A 17,908-nucleotide genomic window follows, 5' to 3' on the forward strand; every position below is an offset into this window, starting at 1 on the left:
AATACTGTCAAGCCATCCCGGAAACGATTCGCTGAACTGGTTTTTTTCTTTCGCTTTTTTATTGTGTGTCATAAAGAATGACTCGGGTTGGAGAGAAGGGAAGGATGTCCTGGGGGGATGAATGCGATATAAACACAAATTATCAGTAAAACTGAAAACTACAAAGTGAGGGTGGCCTCGAGTTCCCATGGAAAGTGAGGAGGACTGATAGTGACAATGGCCACCTTCCTAATGATCATGGCTCGGCCCATCACTCAGCCTCAATACGCCGAGCAGGAGCCCCTCCAAACATGAAACAAGGACTCACAGCAGCCACTGAGATGCCGGCTGGTGAAAACAAGTGCTCAAGAGAAAAGACAGAGAGAAAGAGCCATCCCCAACCAGAGGCACATCTCTCTCTAACCTTGGGGGTGGAGAAGAGGAGGACCTATGGTCAGACAAATCAGCTTTTCTGTGCAGGCTGAGTGATCTTGGAAGGGAAGGGACAGGAACAGGCATTTATTAAGCACCTACTATGTGCGTCACTTGAGAACCCTGGCACTGGTTCTGCCCCTGAGGTATGGACCAGCTCGGACACTGCCTGAAATGATTTCCATGCTGGATATTTGCTTGCTCACCTGGATGGCTTGCCCTGGGGATGTCTTCCTCCGGCTTCCAAGGTGCTTCCCCATGCTCCAGCTGATAGATCACATGTGGTTTGGAAAACTCAAGACCTGCTCAAGAGAACAGGAAGAGTCTCTGGTTCAGAATTCAACCTTTCCTTTCCTCTTTTGCGGAAAAAAAAAAAAAACAGACTTTCAATGAAGGTCCACAGGTTGCACCAAAGGACTCCTGGCAAATATGGTGAATTAGAGCACATAATAGATTTGGGCTCAGAAAGAAAGGGAGCTCACTGCAGCCTGACCCTGCCAAGAGGATGGGGCCTTTCAGGCATCCTCCAGTCATCTCTACCGGGCACATTAGGGGAGAAGCTTCGACCAGAGGGACCTAGAATGGTGGAAATGTAACCTTAGGGGCGACACATTCAGACTGCCAGCTTTGGTAACACCTGACCATGAAAAGATTAGCAATCCTAGCTGCCTATGTGTCAAACAATGATTATGTAAAACTCCTGCCAGTTGACAACAGCATTTACTAAGGAAAGAAGGAAAAGCCCTCCCAATGGGTAGATTCTGAGGCTCAGGGGGGCCGTCCTTACCCAGGCCAACCAGGTTTCTGTAGTTCTCCAGTGTCACATCCCGGTACAATTTCTTTTGAGAGGGCTGCAGGCACTCCCACTCCTCCCAGGTGAAGTCCACGGTCACATCCTTGAATGTCACCAATTCCTGAAATAATAAATATATGTGTGGGTACACAGGACCCTCACAACGACCTGAGAAGAAAGGTGGAGGTGCCCAGGGACTGTGGGGAGTCCTACACAAGTATCTGCTGATCACCCACCATGCACCACAGTGTTAACCAGGTTCTGAATTGTGTACCTCATCACACTGACACTGCGGCTTTCCAACAACCAAGAACTCTCCTCATAACGACCCTGTGAGGCCAGTAGGATGAGCATCTGTTACCATGATTTTGTCCATGACAGGCCTCCTACTCCCCCTCCCTTCCCTTCCTTTTCTGCATTGGAATTTCTGCATTTCTGCACTGATCACATTCATCAGACTCCAGACCAGCCCTTCTCACCAGCCTTGGGGGCTGCCTCCCATTCCAGCCCAGAAGCTGCTCTGGCTCCCACCTCTCATGGCACCAGCATGCAGCTTCTTACTAGAAATACAGCACCAACACCAGCCACCACGCTACAAATATTCATTCTAACTGGAGCCTACATAACAACCAATGCTCATGAATAACCAAACATTTTTCCTATTTCTTCCTCATTACAAATTCTTCCAACACTGTCCACCACACCCGAATCCCCTCCCTTGATGTCACTCTCTCTGTAGGTCCCAGTCAAAATCCTCGCTTCGACACGAAGCCTCTTCCATCACTGTCAGGGCTCAGCCTTTCCTCAAAATACACCTCTGGTTTTCCTGACTCTCTCTCATTTGCACATGTATCTTTGCAAGGGGGAGACCTCTAGGAGACCACGAGCTCTGGAAGGCAAGGATTGCCTTGTCCCAGTGCTTGGCACACAGTAGGCACTTAATAAGTGTTTGCTGACAATCACAGCCTGATTCAAACCTGCACAGAGCAACACCTCGACTCGCTGATTTCAGAAATAGAACTTCCAATAACACAGGAAATGTGTGACTAACAAATATGAAGCTGTGATTCAATGTCTCCTCTGGTCTTGGGTTGGAAGCAGGGGGTAAAAGGGAAATTAGAAGCATGTTGTCTGTTCTGGCTCCAATCTACTCTCTCTGTCATCCAAGGCATTTCTTCTTTCTGAAGCTGTAGCCAGAATGGACTTTGTTTTCTTTGAATGACTCAGCTTGCCTCGTTGAGCTTCCCTGGACGCTGGGGCTTGCTCTTCCGGGGCAGGACCAGAGCTTCCTGTGTGATGAGTCGTGGGGCTGGCTGAGCGGAAGTGTGTTAACGTGGTCTACGCTAGGGGGAAGGGCCAAGTCAAGAACCAATCGGCCCTGGTCGTTCAGGCGGCGTTTGATGATGTCAAAAACTCTATAAGAGGGGAGAGGACAGCTTGAAGATCCTCCTTTCCTTTTCCGGTTGGAGCCAGAGACACCTACAGCCGAAGCTGAGCTGCCGGTAGCAGAGCTGACTAGAGGCTAGTGGGTAATCTTCTTACCGTAGAGGGGAAGCATGTATATGATTTTGCCTTATACCATCTTGCTTCTCTGTGGCCTTCTGGTTACCCTTGTAAGGCGGACTTATTGGGCCTGGAAGCTTTTGATGAAAATATCAAAATGGGGACGCTGGTTTGTGGGCTTGTTATTGTGGAGTGTAAATACATGCTTTAGTTCTCCTGCCTTCTGCCTAGAGAATTCCTTATATCCTGCGGTTCCGGACCTTTTAGGCACATATGAGATTCTCTTTGAAATCATAAACTCTGCCTTCCTAATATAGAAGCCCAGCTTCTGATTCTCCAAATGGGCACCATGTGACTTGTACTCACCCATTTTTGTGACACTGCAAATCTTAGGTGTAATAGAAACATTTGCTATTAATACTGAGCTTCTTGTACAACCATCACGATGTCTATCAGTTAGGGCTGAGCAAACCCCTGACCTGGGCCCCCTGACAAACAAAGGAGCAAACACTGGCCTGAGAAGACAGGGACACTGTGTAAGTGAGGACCACCCCCCGTGGGGTCCCCCTTGTGCAGGAAGGCAGAGTCACTGGAGAGCTAGACTCTCACTCAGAGGCCCCAGGTTCAGACACTGGCACCCCTGGAGAGGCTGCTTTCCCCTCCCCAAGCCCATGTCCTTTGGAAAACAAGGGGCTTAGACGAGGGGGTCCTTATGGCCCCCATTTCTTAGGTTGTACACTTCAGAAACGAGGAGCCTCCCACTCACCTGGGGGGCTCCAGCTGTCAGGAGTACAGGGGCCATTGTCTCTTCCTCAGTGTTCCCACCTCTCAGGGAAGGCTGGGCATCCACGAGCAGAGCTGGGGAAGAATAGGAACCATGAGAGGGGTGGGCTTTGCCTCCCAGCTCCCAGACTCAGCTAGGGGGCACCATAGTACACAAAGTGCTAGGCCTGGAGTCAGGAAGACTACCCCTCTGAGGTAGTGAGCTCACCACGCCTGGAGGTTTTCAAATAAAGAGGGCCTCTAGTCGGGAACTTTGCAAAGATTATTCCTAATCTGTCTGGTAGTTATGGGCAACTAGATGGCTCAGTGGATAGAGCATTGGGCCTGGAGTCTGGAAGACTCATCTCCCTGAGCTCAAATCTGGTCTCTGATACTTATTAGCTGTGTAACCCTGGGCAAGTCACTTCACCCTGTTTGCCTCAGTTTCCTCATCTGTAAAATGAGCTAGAGAAGGAAATGGCAAACCCCTCCAGTATCTCTGCCAAGAAAACCCCAAATGGGGTCACAAAGAGTCAGATGCAACTGAAAACAACTGAACAATGACAGGTCAGGAAAGGCAATTGTCTCAGGGAAGGTGACTCCTGGGACAAGGATTCTGAAAGGCAGAGGCAGGCAGGGAGTCTGGGCACAGCAGAAAAGATGCAAACGCAAGAGGCAGAAGATGGAGGGTCAAGTGAAGGTCACAGGCTGGCCAGAAACAGAGTTCTGAGAAGTCAGTCCTGGAAGGAGGCTGGCAGCAGACCATACAGGGCCTCGAATGCCATGCCTAGGAATGTGTCCCCAGGGAGCCAGTACAGGTTCTCAGGCAGAAGAGGGATTGCTGCAGACCAGAGGCTGGAATCAATCAGCCTGACTGCTCTGCAGATGCTGTTGACCCCAGACAGCCATGACAGAGGCTCTTCTAGAAGAGTCCAGCAAGAGGGGAGGAGGGCCAGCCCGCAAGAGGGACAGAAAGGGCAGAGAAGCAGTGGTGGCCTGGTCTGGCCTAAAAACAGACATTTACAAGTGGAGGGAACTCTCACTCTGGCAGACCCCGACGGGTGACAGGGCGGACGCCATGGACTCCTTGGCACATTTGTAAATAGGTGCAATAAAATACAGAGGATGGGGGGGGCCAAGATGGCGGCTGGAAAGCAGGGACTTGCTTTCGCTCTCCCCAAAATCCCCCCAAATACCTGTAAAAAATGTCTCTGAACAAATTCTAGACCTGTGAAACCCACAAAATAGCAGAGGGAAACAGGCTTCCAGCCCAGGAGAGCCTGGATGGTCACCAGGAAGGGTCTATCGCACGGTGTTGAGAGCAGAGAGCAGCCCAGCGTCGGCTGCGCCTGGACAGACCAGACCTGGAATCAGCCAGCCAGAACAGGCCTTGGGGCCATGAAACAGCGAGCTGTGGCAGTTACCAGACTTCTCAACCCACAAACGCCAAAGAGCAGGTTAGGGGGAAACTGCAGGATCAAGTTCAGAGTGGTCCAGCCGCCAGCTCTGGGGGTGGAGGAGGTCGTGCAGCGGCGGCCATAGCAGCAGCAGGAAGCTCCTGAGGCTGCCTCCAGAGCACCAGCGTCAGAGGCTTCCAGAGTCCCTGGCTCACAAGGTGGGAGGAATCTAGTAGCAGATCAGAGCAGGAGTGCAAGGAGAGCTTTGTGAGCACAAAGGAACGTTCTCTTGCTTGGATCTGGACTGCAGTACTGGTTGGCGGTTCTTGGGGGAGGAGGAGCACTACTGTGACAGAGCCTGGGGTGATGGTGGAGTAGAAGTAGCTCTGAAAATATCAGTGCTTGGACCCTAAAGCTTGGGACAAAGTACTCTTTACAAGCAGTCATATCCTGACAAAAAGTTCAAGGGTCAAGTAGTTGGCTGGGAACATGAACTGGCAGTGAAAATGAACTCAGACCCAAACTCAGACTCAAACTCAAGCTCTAGATTCCTTTTTTGGTGACAAAGATGATCAAATCATACAGCCAGAAGAAGTCAACAAAGTCAAAGAGCCTACATCAAAAGCCTCCAAGAAAGATATGAATTGGGCTCCGGCCATGGAAGAGCTCAAAAAGGATTTGGAAAAGCAAGTAAGAGAAGTAGAGGAAAAATTGGGAAGAGAAATGAGAGTGATGTGAGAAAATCATGAAAAACAAGTCAATGACTTGCTAAAGGAGACCCCAAAAATACTGAAGAAAATAACACATTAAAGAATAGACTAACTCAAATAGCAAAAGAGCCAATGAGGAGAAGAATGCCCTGAAAGGCAGAATTAGCTGAATGGAAAAGGAGATCCAAAAGACCACTGAAGAAAATACTACCTTAAAAATCAGATTGGAGCAAGTGGAAGCTAGTGACTTTATGAGAAATCAGGATATTATAAAACAGAATCAAAGGAATGAAAAAATGGAAGACAATATGAAATATCTCAGTGGAAAAACCACTGACCTGGAAAACAGATCCAGGAGACATAATGTAAAAATTACTGGACTACGTGAAAGCCATGATCAAAAAAAGAGCCTAGATATCATCTTTCAAGAAATTATCAAGGAAAACTGCCGTTATGTTCTAGAGCCACAGGGTAAAACAGAATTGAAAGAAACCACCGATCACCTTCTGAAAAAGATCCCCAAAAGAAAACTCCTAGGAATATTGTCGCCAAATTCCAGAGCTCCCAGATCAAGGAAAAAATATTGCAAGCAGCCAGAAAGAAACAATTTTAATATTGTGGAAACACAATCAGGATAACACAAGATCTAGCAGCTTCTACATTAAGGGATCGAAGGGCTTGGAATATGATATTCTGGAGGTCAAAGGAGCTAGGATTAAAATGAAGAATCACCTACCCAGCAAAACTGAGTATCATGCTCCAAGGCAAAATATTGACTTTCAATAAAATAGAGGACTTTCAAGCTTTCTCAATGAAAAGACCAGAATAGAATAGAAAATATGATTTTCAAATACAAGAATCAAGAAAAGCATGAAAAGGTAAACAAGAAAGTGAAATCATAAGGGACTTACTAAAGTTGAACTGTTATGTTTACATTCCTACATGGAAAGATGATTTGTGTAATTCAGGAGACCTTTGTCAGTATTAGGAGAGTTGAAGGGAATATAGACAGAGGGCTCAGGGTGAATTACATATGAAGGGATGATATCTTAAAAAATGAAATAAATTTAAGGGGTAAGAGAGGAATATACTGAGAGAGGGAGAAAGGGAGAGATAGAATGGGGTAAATTATCTCACATAAAAGTGGCAAGAAAAAGCAGTTCTGTTGGAAGGGAAGAGGGGGCAGGTGAGGGAGAATGAGAGAAGCTTACTCTCATTGGATTCAACCTGAGGAGGGAATAACATACACACTTAATTGGGTATCTTACTCCACAGGAAAGTAAGGGGAAGGTGATAAAAAAGGGGGTGGGGGAATGATAGAAGGGAGGGCAGATGGGGGAGGAGGTAATCAAAAGCAAACACATTTGAAAAGGGACAGGGTCAAGGGAGAAAACTGAATAAAGGGGGACAGGACAGGATGGAAGAAAATATAGTCAGCCTTTCACAACATGAGCATCGTGGAAGTGCTTTACATAATGATACATGTGTGATCTATGTTGAATTGCTTGCCTTCTTAGGGAGGGTGGGTGGGAAGGGAAGAGGGGAGAGAATTTGGAACTCAAAGTTTTAAAAGCAGATGCTTAAAAAAAATTAAAAACAATTTTTTTTTTGCATGCAGCTGGGAAACAAGATATATAGGGAATAGGGCACAGAAATCTATCCTGCCCTACAAGAAAGTAAGGGGAAAGGGGATGGGGGGTGAATGGGGTGAAAGAGGGGAGGGCTGACTGGAGAAGGGGGCAATCAGAATATATTCCATCTTGGAATGGGGGGGAGGGAAGAAATGGGGAGAAAATTTGTAACTCAAAATCTTATGGAAATCAATGTTGAAAACTAAAATATTGAATAAAGTATATACAGAAAGAAAAGAAAAGAAAAAAATACAGAGGATCACAAAGGAAAGAAATGATACCAAAATGTGAAGGAAGACCCTGCCTAGGGGAGGGAAAGGACCCACAGGGGAGTGCTTGTGAGCACTTCCTGCAGAAAGTCTCATTTATCCTCAGCGCAACCCTGAGAGGTAGGTGCTGTTATTATCCCCATTTTGCAGACGAAGAACCAAGGCAGGAAGGGATGAAGCGACTTGCCCAGGACCACGAAGCCAGGATTAAACTGGCAGCCGGGCGGTGCAGTGGGTGGAGCATCAGGCACAGAGGTGGCAAGACCTGACTTCAAATCCAACCACAGACCCTTACTAGCAGCATGACCCTGGGACAGTCACTTCACCTCTGCCTTAATCTACTCAACTATAAAATGGAAATGATAATTGCACCTACTTTCCAGGGTTGTTGTGAGGATCAAGTGTGCCTGGCACATAGCAGGGGGTATGTGAATATTAGCTATTATAATAATTATTATTATTATCGCAAAGTTGTTAGCACAGTGACCGGCACACAGTAGGTGCTTAATGCATGTTATCTATTACAACAATAATATCCCTGTGCTAGCTATGTGTAATATATAATTATTACATACAATTATTATGTATTATATAATTATGATGATGATTGAGTTGTTAGCAGTGCCTGGCACACAGTGGGCGCTGAATACGTGTTAACTACAATACTCAATGTTATTAATAATAACATATATTATACAATAATAATGTAAAGATGACTATTATTATTAGGGCTTCCTGAGCCCACCTACAGCCCACAATGACCACATCACGTGACCGGGGCCTCCCCACGTGACCCTCCCCGGGCGTGAACAGGCTTGGCTAGTCCTGAGGCATCCCCTACTGGGACAGAACTCAAACTTGAAGCACTGAGGGAAGGCCAGGGCCAAGCACCAAGCACGAGAGGCCCCTGCCCCAGCCCGGAACCTACCTAGCTCACTCCCGCCCCAGGGTCCCCCGCGGTCCGGCCCCCGAGCCATGACGGACACTAGCAGCAGCCGCAGAACAACGGGGAAAGGACCGACTTCCGGTGAGGCAAACACTTCCGGTACAAGCAGTTATCGCACAACAAAGGGTCTTCCCCGCCCCCCCCCCCCTCGGCCGCAAAGACTTCTGGGCATAGTAGTTCGGAGGCCAGGGGTACCTTGTGCGCATGCTCCGCAGAGTTTGTCTCCAGTAGTCAAAGGACCCTAAGACAGTGCTCTGTGTAATCCAGCCCATTTCGGTGGAAGTCTCCCAGGATACTCCCTCCACCTGCTGCTTCTGCTTGTCCCCGCTGGTTCTCCCAGACCCCTGTTCCCCCAAACTCCCTCCTTCCTTCCCCCTCAAAGTCATGCTCTTTCCAGGCTAGGCTGGAGGGGCACCTCCTCCACGAAGCCTCTCTGTGTTCCCCTCTTTGGGTGCTCTCCCTAACTTGTGTCTTCCTTCTTGGTGAAGGAGTTTGACGTAGTGCCCAGAGCAATGGCTGTGGAGCCCCCATTCCACCTTAGAGATTTTCAGTGGAGATTTCTGATCAGCTCCCAAAATTCAGTGACCATCGCAGCGGAAATGACCCCACCACAGTTCTACCTCTTCTCTTTCGAGTCCCACGGAGCTTCTCCAGCTTCCTGCTGAACGGACTTCACCGGATGGCTGCAGTATCAATTAAGTTGGGTGTCTTTGATTGAGTCTGATTAGGTGCTAAGCCCCAGGGCCAAACCCCTATCAGGTGCTAAGCGTATGTGGGAGTTGCTAAGACCAGAGCCAATAGTACGAGCTTGTTATAGTACGTTGGTAAGACCAAAGCCAACAGTAAGAGCTTAAGTTCTGGTTGCTCATTTGATGTCTGATGACGGCTAAAGAGTGCATAAAAAAAGGGAGAATAGAGCTATTTGCTTAGGGCTCTGACTCTTGGCAGAGTGCTGATGTGGAGACTCTGGGCAGCTGTAGTAAAGAGCCCTCCAGCTTGTAAACCCGGATGTTCAGACTTTGTTAAACCCTGGTAACTATGCATTGAGATTTGAATCAGACAAGGTCCGTCTGTTGATGTTTCTAATTTGTATTTGCTCTGAAGTTCAGGGTGCTAGCTTTTCCCCCTGAACTAAGTGAATGATATTTGTATGCTGGAGTAAAGTAAGATTGTTAACCCTTTAACGTTGCTTTCCTTAGTAAAGCAGATCAAAAGAACCTGGGCTTTTGAAGCATTCTGTGAGCTGGTTGTTGTTGATTTTACACCCCCCACAGCAGCTGCTAGCTGGATTGTTGAAACAAGGCCTCAGTCTCAAGAGAAATCACTCTCTTCCTTCTGAAGACCCACTGAATTTCCTAACCTTCCTGCTTCTGTCTGGGAAAGGGGGGAGGATGATTTACTCAATCAAGTCACCCCACCCCACTTAAAGACAATCTGATAGCTTAAAAGCATACCTCAGTCATTCATAAGCTTTAGACGAAATGTGAAAAGTACTTGGTATCAGAGTGGAATTATACAAGGAGAGTATTAGCTAGACTGAGGAAACTTGGTCAGAACCTGGAAGTCTTCTACAAATTTTCAAGCTATGTTAGAACTGGGATCATTCCAGAGGTTGAAACATTTGCTCCAGTAAAAGCCCTTCAGGAGGAGTTCCTGGTGGGCATGGGGAGGGGATTTTGGCTTCAGCCTTCATCTCTTGTAGACATTGCTTCCTTTATCCTGATTGCTCAGAAAATTTCCTTTCTTATGTTTCTCTTGATTCTTGTACTTGTGCTTCTGCTTGGCTCTGGCCTTTCCATCAGGATTGCTTAAAAGTCCTCTATTTCACAAAAGTCTATTCTTACCACTGTAGAAGCCTACTCTTTTTTTAATGGGTAAATAATTTTTGGTTGTAAACCTATATCTTTTTCCTCTTGGACGATTGCTTTCCAAACTCTGCTTCTTTATAGTAGTAGCTGCCAAATCTTGTGTGATCCTGACTGTGACTCCTCAATACCTGAGCTCTTTCATAGTGGCTACTTGCAGTATTTTTTTTTTAATTTAACCAGGAAACTCAATTTGGACTATAATGTTCCTGGGAGTTTTAAGCTTAGGGGTTCATTTCAAGAGGTGACTGGTGGATTCTTTTCTATTTTCACTTTGCCTGCTGTTTTTGATAGAGCTGGGCAAGTTTCCTTCATAATTTCTTTAAATATGACATCTAGGCTTAGGAATGCTGATGATTTACATGAATTTATTTTATATCTGGAAACTTTTATGAATTTACTGTTTTTTAAAAAATTACTGATATTTTCCTCCTTTCCCAGAGATTCCCTTAATGAAACAAATAGTATTTTTTAGAGGTGGGAAAAAATGACAAGACAATTGAAAGATACAACGAAAACATCTGAAAACATGTGCCATGTGGGACACCTGCGGACTTCCTACCCCCACAAGAGGTAGGTGGGGGATGTCGTCTCAGATCTTTTCATTCTAGCCCTGCTTGATCTTCATAATTTTGTTACATTTACTTTTGACTTTGTAATGTGTCATTTTTCTTTCTATAGATATTGTTGTTGTGGATTTCGTTTGCTTGGCTCTTCATACGTCACTGTGCATCAGTTTATATAACTCTTGCTTCTCTGCATTTTTCATACATATAATTTTGTGCAGTGTAATAATAGTCTGTTGTGTTCATGTACCACAGTTTTTTTAGCTATTCCCCAACCTCATCAGTGGCTTCCTTGGGGCACAAGTCCAGGAACAGAGTCTCTGATTTAAAGGGTATGGCCATTTTAGTCACTCTGTTTGCATAATTTCAAATTGCTTTCCAAAATAGTTGTGCCATTTCACAGCTCTGCCAACAGTGGATTCATGTACCTGTTCTTCTCCAACCTCTCCAACACTAACTATTGCCTTTTTTAAAAAAATCATTTTGCCAGTTTGCGGGGTATGAGGCAAAACCTGAGGGTTGTTTGGATTTGTATTCCTTTTATTATTATGACTTGGAGCATTTTTCACATGATTGTGAATACTTTTCACTTCTTCCATGAACTGCTTATTCATATTCTTTGATCATTTCTTGGAGAATTGACTATTTTTAGACTGATATATAACTAGTGTTTCTATGTCTTGAATACCAAACCCTTATCAGAGAAACTTGACAAAGATGTTTCCCATTTTGGTCAACTTCCTTCATAATGTCTCAGATTTGTTAATGTCTGTGGAGAAGCTTTTCAGTTTCAAGTAATCACAGTTATCCATTTCATCTTTCATAACGTCTTCTATGTCTTTGGGGCATAGTTGTAATAAATTTATTATTTCTATTTTGGGGAGGAGTTGACTCTTTGGGGTTTCATAAGTTATCTCTCTTATTTGCAAAATTTTTCTTCATTGCCTGTGCTCTTTCCCTGAAAATTTCTTTTTTTTGTTTCATTACTATAGCTAGCATTTCTAGCACTATATCAGAGTAACCATGATAATAGAATCCTTGCTTTACTTATTGGATTTTATTGGAAAGACCTCTAGTTTATCCCCACTATAGATAATACAGGCCCTTGCTTTTAGATTAGATATTATTTATCATGCTGGGGCAGCTAGGTGGCGCAGTGGATGGAGCAGTGGGCTTGGAGCCAAGAGGATCTGAGTTCAAATCCAGCCTCAAACATTTACTAGCTCTGTGACCCTGGGCAAGTCACTTAACCCTGTTTGCCTCAGTTTCCTCATCTGTAAAATGAAGGAAATGACAAACCACGTCTAGTATCTTTGCCAGCAAAACGCCAAATGGGGCCCCAGAGAGTTGGACACAACAGCAATGACTGAACAACAACATTTATCATATTAAGGAAATATATTTATTCCTTTGTTTTCTACTGCTTTTAACTGGAATGGCTGTTAGAAGTTTTTAGAGGAAAGCCTTTTTCTGAATCCATTGATGTAATCATGACTTTTGTTATGGCTTATTATGTTGAAGGTTTTTCTAATATTGAACCAACACTGCATATCTGATATAAATCTAATCTGAGTCACGGTGTATAATCTTCACAATACATTGCTCTAGTGTCTCAGCTAATATTTAAATTTTTGCATAAAAACTCATTAGGGTTGTTATTCCATAGTTTTCTTTCTCTCTTCTGACCCTCCCTGGTTTAAGTATCAATCATGGGTGAAAAGCACATTGCTAGGGCTCATGAATTATGGCATTAGAAAAACAACAGCCCAACTCCATAAGACTAGGCTTTGAGGGGACATATGTCAGGTACCCTCTGGGCATCCACTTTGCCAAGCTTGAATGGAGGTTGGGAGAGTAGCTCCAAAATATACACATGCTACATAGGAATTTGTTGGGCTAGATGGCTTAAAAAGATTATCAGGTTTATGAGAAGAATGGCTCTTTTGCATGCCAAAATATATTCACCATATCACAGAACAATGACATTGAAGGATATGGCTTGAGACTTCTCACTCATAATGCTTCTTAGAAGGAAGCATATACTTGAGAACTATTGGAATTTGATCCACCTGGGAGGAAGCATGGTTTCTCCTTGTAAAAAAAGAGAAAACTTTCTACACTCATTATCTCCAAATTCTCACCTCACAATCACATCTCAAGCCCTTTCAATCTAGCTTTTGATCGTGTCACTGACGTGACACTTCTCTCTCCAAAGTTACTAGTGATCCTAAATGCCAAACTTGATAGCCTTTTCTCAGTCCTCATCCTTCTTGGCTTGTCTGCAGGATATAAATATTGATCAGTCTCTCCTCCCAGATATTTTCTCTTTCATAGGTTTTCATGATATCAATCTCTCCTCATTCTCCTTCTGCCTATTTGGTCACTCCTTTTCAGTTTCTTTTGAAATATCATCATCCTTATTCTATCCCCTCTGTGTGGGTGTCCACCAAGGCTCTGTCCTGGACCCTCTTCTCTACATTCAGTCATTGTTGACCTCCTTATTTCTCATGGATTCAACTCTCCTGCTATATAAAGATTTATAAATCCCGTTCCATGTTCTCTTCTAAATTCCTGTCCCATAATACCAATTGCACATTGGACATGTTTAATCATATGGCTATTGATAGCTTTGATTTCTTCCTGTGAAAACTGCCTATTAATATCCTTCTGCTATTTATCAATTGGGGAATGGCTTTTATTCTTATAAAATTGATGAAGTTCTCCTAAATATTTTAGAAAGGAGAACTTTATTAAGGAAACATGCTACAAAGATTTTTTCCCAGTTTCTCTTCTTTGCTTTTCTCTTAATTTTACCTACATTGGTTTTGTTTGTGCAAAAACTTATAAAATTTTATATACTCAAAATTACCCTTATTTCCTGTGACCCCTCTATCTTGTTTGGTCATGAACTCTTCCCATATCCATAGATCTGACAGGTAATTTATTTCATGTTCCATAAATTTGTTTATGATATTACTCCTCATGTCTAAATCATGAACTCCTTTAAAATGTATCTTGATATATGGCATGAGGTTTTGGTCTGTGCCTAGTTTCTGCCTCATTACTTTCTAGTTTTCCCAATATTTTTGTCAGATGATGAGTTCTTGCTGGGATCTTTGAGCTTATAAATTTGGGGTTTATCTCCAGTATCGTTTGCTTCTGTATATTGTGTGCCTAATCTGTTCCACTGATCAATCTATTTCTTGCCAAATTGTTTTCCTTACTATAGCGTTGTAGTATAGTTTGAGATCAAGTACTGCCAGGTCCCTTCCATGCCCCCACCCCTTTTTAAACTACTGATTCCCTTGATAATCTTGATCTATTGTTCTTCCAGATAAATTTTATTATTTTTTTCAAGATCTATAAAGTAATTCTTTGGTAGCTCGATTGCTATGGCACTGAATAAGTAAATTAGTTTAGGTGGCATTGTCATTTTTATCATACTGACTAAGCCTACTCATGAGCAACTAATATTTCTCCAATTATTTAGCTCTGTCTCTATTTGCGTGGAAAGTGTGTTGTAATTGTGTGCATTTAGTGCCTTTGTCTTGGCCGGTGGACTCCCAAGTATTCTGCAGTGTCTGTAGTTATTTTAAATGGAATTTTACCCTCTCTCTCTTTCTACAGTTTTTTGTGGATAACACACAGAAATGCCGATGACTTGTGTGGGGTTATTTTATATCCTGAAACTTTGCTGAAGTTCCTGATTGTCTCATTTCATAGTTTTTTAATTGACTCTCTATTGTTCTTGATCATTTGCAAAAAGTGATAATTTTGTTTCCTCATTGCCTGTGCTTATTCCTTGAATTCCTTTTTCTTGTCTTATTGCTATAGCTAGCATTTCTAATATGATATTGAATAATAGTGTACGTAATGGGCATCCTTGCTTCACCCCTGATCTTACTGGAAAAGCTTCTAGCTTATCCTTTATACAACAAATGCTTGCTCCTAATTTTAGATAGAGAGTACTTATTTTAAGGAAGCTCCATTTGTTCTTATGTTTTCTAGTGTTAATAGGAATGGGTGTTGTGTTTTGTCAAAAGTTTTTTCTGCATCTGTTATGATAATCATATGATTTTTGTTGTTTTTGTTATTGAGATGTTCAACTCTGCTTAGTTGTCCTAATATTGAACCAGCTCTGCATTCCTAGTATACATTACACCTGGTCATAGTGTATAATCTTTGTGATATGTTGCTGTAATCTCCTTGCTAGCATTTTACTTAAAGATTTTGCATCAATATTCATTAGGGAAATTGGTCTAAAGTTTTCTTTTTCTGTTTTACATTCCTTGGTTTAGTTATCAAGTCCATATTTATGTCATAAAAGGAGTTTGGAAGGATTCTTTCTTATTTTTTCAAACAGTTGATATAGCACAATTACTATTTGTCATTTAAATTTTTGGCGTAATTCTCTTGTAAGTCCTTCAGGACCTGCCCTGCTGTAGGCCTGGATCACCTCACACCTGGAGTATTACAGTAACTGCTGGGTGTGGGTGGTGGGGGTCTGCACAGGTCCAGCCGTGTCACCCCCTGCTCAGTAACTCCAGTAGCAGCTCCCTCTCACCTCCTGGAGCAAACACAAAATCCTTTGATGGTGTTTAAAGCCCTTCATAACCTGCCTCCTCCTTCCTTTCCAGTCTTCTCACTCCTTATTCCTCAACACGTACTCTTTGATTTGGCCTCCTGGCTGGTCCGTGAACAAGACCCTCCATCTCTCAGCTTTGGGCATTCTCTCTGGCCATCCCCCATGCCTGGAATGCTCTCCCTCCTCTGGCCCAACTACTGACCTCCCTGGCTTCTTTTAAGTCCCAGCCAAAATACCAGATTCTACAGGAGGCCTTTCCAATCCCTCTTAATTTTTGTGCCTTCCCACTTTTAATTATTTCCTGCTTATCCAGTGTATTTTTTATATGTGTCTGTCTCTCTGTCCATACACACATACACACACATGCACACACACACACACGTGTGTGTATGTATGTGTGTGTATATGTTACACGTAGTCTCCCCCATTAGATTGTATGCACCTTGAGGGCAGGGACTGCCTTTTGCCTCTTTTTATATCCCCAGGGCGTAGCACAGTGCCTGGCATATAACAGGAACTTTAATAAGTGTTTATTGACCGACTGATCTCAAATATAGTATATCCCAGAGTTTCCTCCAAAACCCATCCTTCTACCCCATCCTCTTTATGTTGACATTGCCATTATTCTTCCAGTCTCCCAGATGTGCAACATTAGGGTCCCCCTCGACCCTCATCCATGCCTCCCTTCTCTCCATTCCTCTAGCTACCCCCTAATCCGGGCTAGCATCACTTCTTATTTGGGGCCAGGTGATAAGGGGCTTTAAAAGCTGCTGCAATAACCTCCTAACTTTTCTCCCATCCCTTCTCCCCTCAGCTGCACTGAGATTCCTAAAGCAGTTCTGACCACGTCACTCTCCTCCTTAATGAGAAGTTCCAGAGGTTCCCTTTTGCTTGTGGAACAAAACAAATTCTACTGCTCTTCCTTTCGAATCTGGCTCCAGCAGCCTTTCTAGGCTCATCAATAGGTTACTCTGCCAAGCTGCTATACGTCATCCCCTTTGCCCTGGAAATGTCCCCAATGCCAGTGATGTGGTGGCCAGCACCTGGAGTCTGTTTCACAGAAGGAACATTTGCTGGAGCTGAGGAACTTGTCCCCTCTCGGTCACAGTCTCTGCACTGAGGATCAGGTGCATAGAGGACTTAGCCTGAGCTTAACCTGGTCTAGGTTGAGTGTATCCCAGAGTATTTCCCCACTCCAGGGCTCAGGTCCCAGAAATGTTCCCCAGTTCCAGGGAACCATCCTGTCTTGTTCTGTGATGTCTAACAAAATAATGACGCAGCCTCCCCCTGCCAGTAGGAATCAGGATGGAATGAAGGCAGACCCCCATCTCACTTGGTCGAGGCCATATGGCTCCTTGGGGACACCTGTAAATCTAGAAGTTCCTACTCCATTCAACAACAGAAAGCCAATCCTCTGATACTGAGGCTTGTTGTGGAATGCTCCCGTATGTGCATAAGCAAGATACAAGAGTGGTGGGCTATTCTTTTCATTCAAACAGCATCTATATATACCATGTTCATTACACCATAACCAAAGAAAGTAGAACTGGGGATGCCCTATAACAGGAAAACAGCATGTCTGTAGGAAGCTGACAAAGAGCCAATGGAGAGAGCGAAGGTGCATGAACAGAGAGGGATCAGGGCTGGAGGGAAGGGGATCAAGGGCACACACCTCAGGAAGGGATGGGGGGAAGGGCTTTGCGTACGACCCAGGTAATGTCCTGACACACAGCTCTACCAAAAGGCAGAAGAATGGCCAAAGAGTGTCCTGATATGAATCTATCAATCAACAAGTTTTATTAAGTATCTTACATTGTCCTCAGATAGAGGACGTGTCAGCTATTACACTGATAAGGACAGCTACTCCACTTGATCTTAGCCAAAAGGCCAAGAAGAGATGAATGGGGTGTTCAGGGAGGACCAGCACCTCCGATATGAGGGCTGCATAGGCCTTTTCAGGGCTGCTCTTCCACCTTTGGTGTCCACCTGTCACCCAACTCTCACCTGTGGCTCCAAGAAGCTGTAGCATGAACAGCGGCCATGCTTGGCAGACGGGCTAAACCAGGTTGAGGCTAATCAACAGGCTCAAACCCATCAAGGAGTTAGGGGTCTGCTGCTCCAAGGACACAAAGACTCCCCTGGCAGAACAGGCAGATGAGAACAATTTGTTCCAATGGCCACAAAAGGCCTGAAGCGGGCACTGTGGAGTGCTCTGAGCTTGGTCAGGCATTGAAGACGCCAAGGTCATCCACTGCATCCCGGTCATCTTGACTTTTGTCTCGTCACCAGCCTTTGATGATGCTGGGAGGGTAAGGCTGACAACCGTGTGCAGCTCTGCCTCACTTAAATCCAATTCACAGGCAAGTCAAGACATCACCCTGTGATGTCATTGGTCTTCAAAAATGAAGGACAAACAACAACAGTTAAGCATCTAGTATGAGCCAGGCACCGTTCCAGACATGGGAATACA

At 44.3% G+C, this 17,908-nt stretch overlaps 1 protein-coding gene and 1 pseudogene across 1 annotated transcript; both read right to left on the bottom strand.

Moving 5' to 3' along the window:
• Window positions 1-250: 250 nt before the first annotated feature.
• Window positions 251-8,508, bottom strand: LOC118848302 (zinc finger protein 90 homolog). Its single transcript, XM_036757177.1, has 5 exons — window positions 8,405-8,508; window positions 3,474-3,565; window positions 1,199-1,325; window positions 618-713; window positions 251-327 (listed from the first exon to the last, which is right to left on the bottom strand). Exons 1-5 carry the CDS (start codon window positions 8,451-8,453, stop codon window positions 251-253), a joined length of 441 nt encoding a protein of 146 aa, XP_036613072.1. The 5' UTR covers window positions 8,454-8,508.
• Window positions 8,509-17,196: 8,688 nt separating this feature from the next.
• Window positions 17,197-17,337, bottom strand: LOC118835130 (annotated as a pseudogene).
• Window positions 17,338-17,908: the final 571 nt, after the last annotated feature.

This window comes from Trichosurus vulpecula, chromosome 1 (genome assembly GCF_011100635.1).
Source record: "Trichosurus vulpecula isolate mTriVul1 chromosome 1, mTriVul1.pri, whole genome shotgun sequence".
NCBI lineage: Eukaryota > Metazoa > Chordata > Mammalia > Diprotodontia > Phalangeridae > Trichosurus > Trichosurus vulpecula.

What these genes read in the sequence shown, in the direction of transcription:
- LOC118848302 (XM_036757177.1), bottom strand. Translation starts at nt 8,453, where the DNA reads ATGGCTCGGGGGCCGGACCGCGGGGGACCCTGGGGCGGGAGTGAGCTA. An exon ending in CTGGGGCGGGAGTGAGCTAG is followed by an intron (nt 3,566 to 8,404) that starts GTAGGTTCCGGG and finishes ATTCTTCCCCAG; the next exon opens with CTCTGCTCGTGGATGCCCAG. An exon ending in CCCCAGGGCAAGCCATCCAG is followed by an intron (nt 328 to 617) that starts GTGAGCAAGCAA and finishes TGTTTTCACCAG; the next exon opens with CCGGCATCTCAGTGGCTGCT.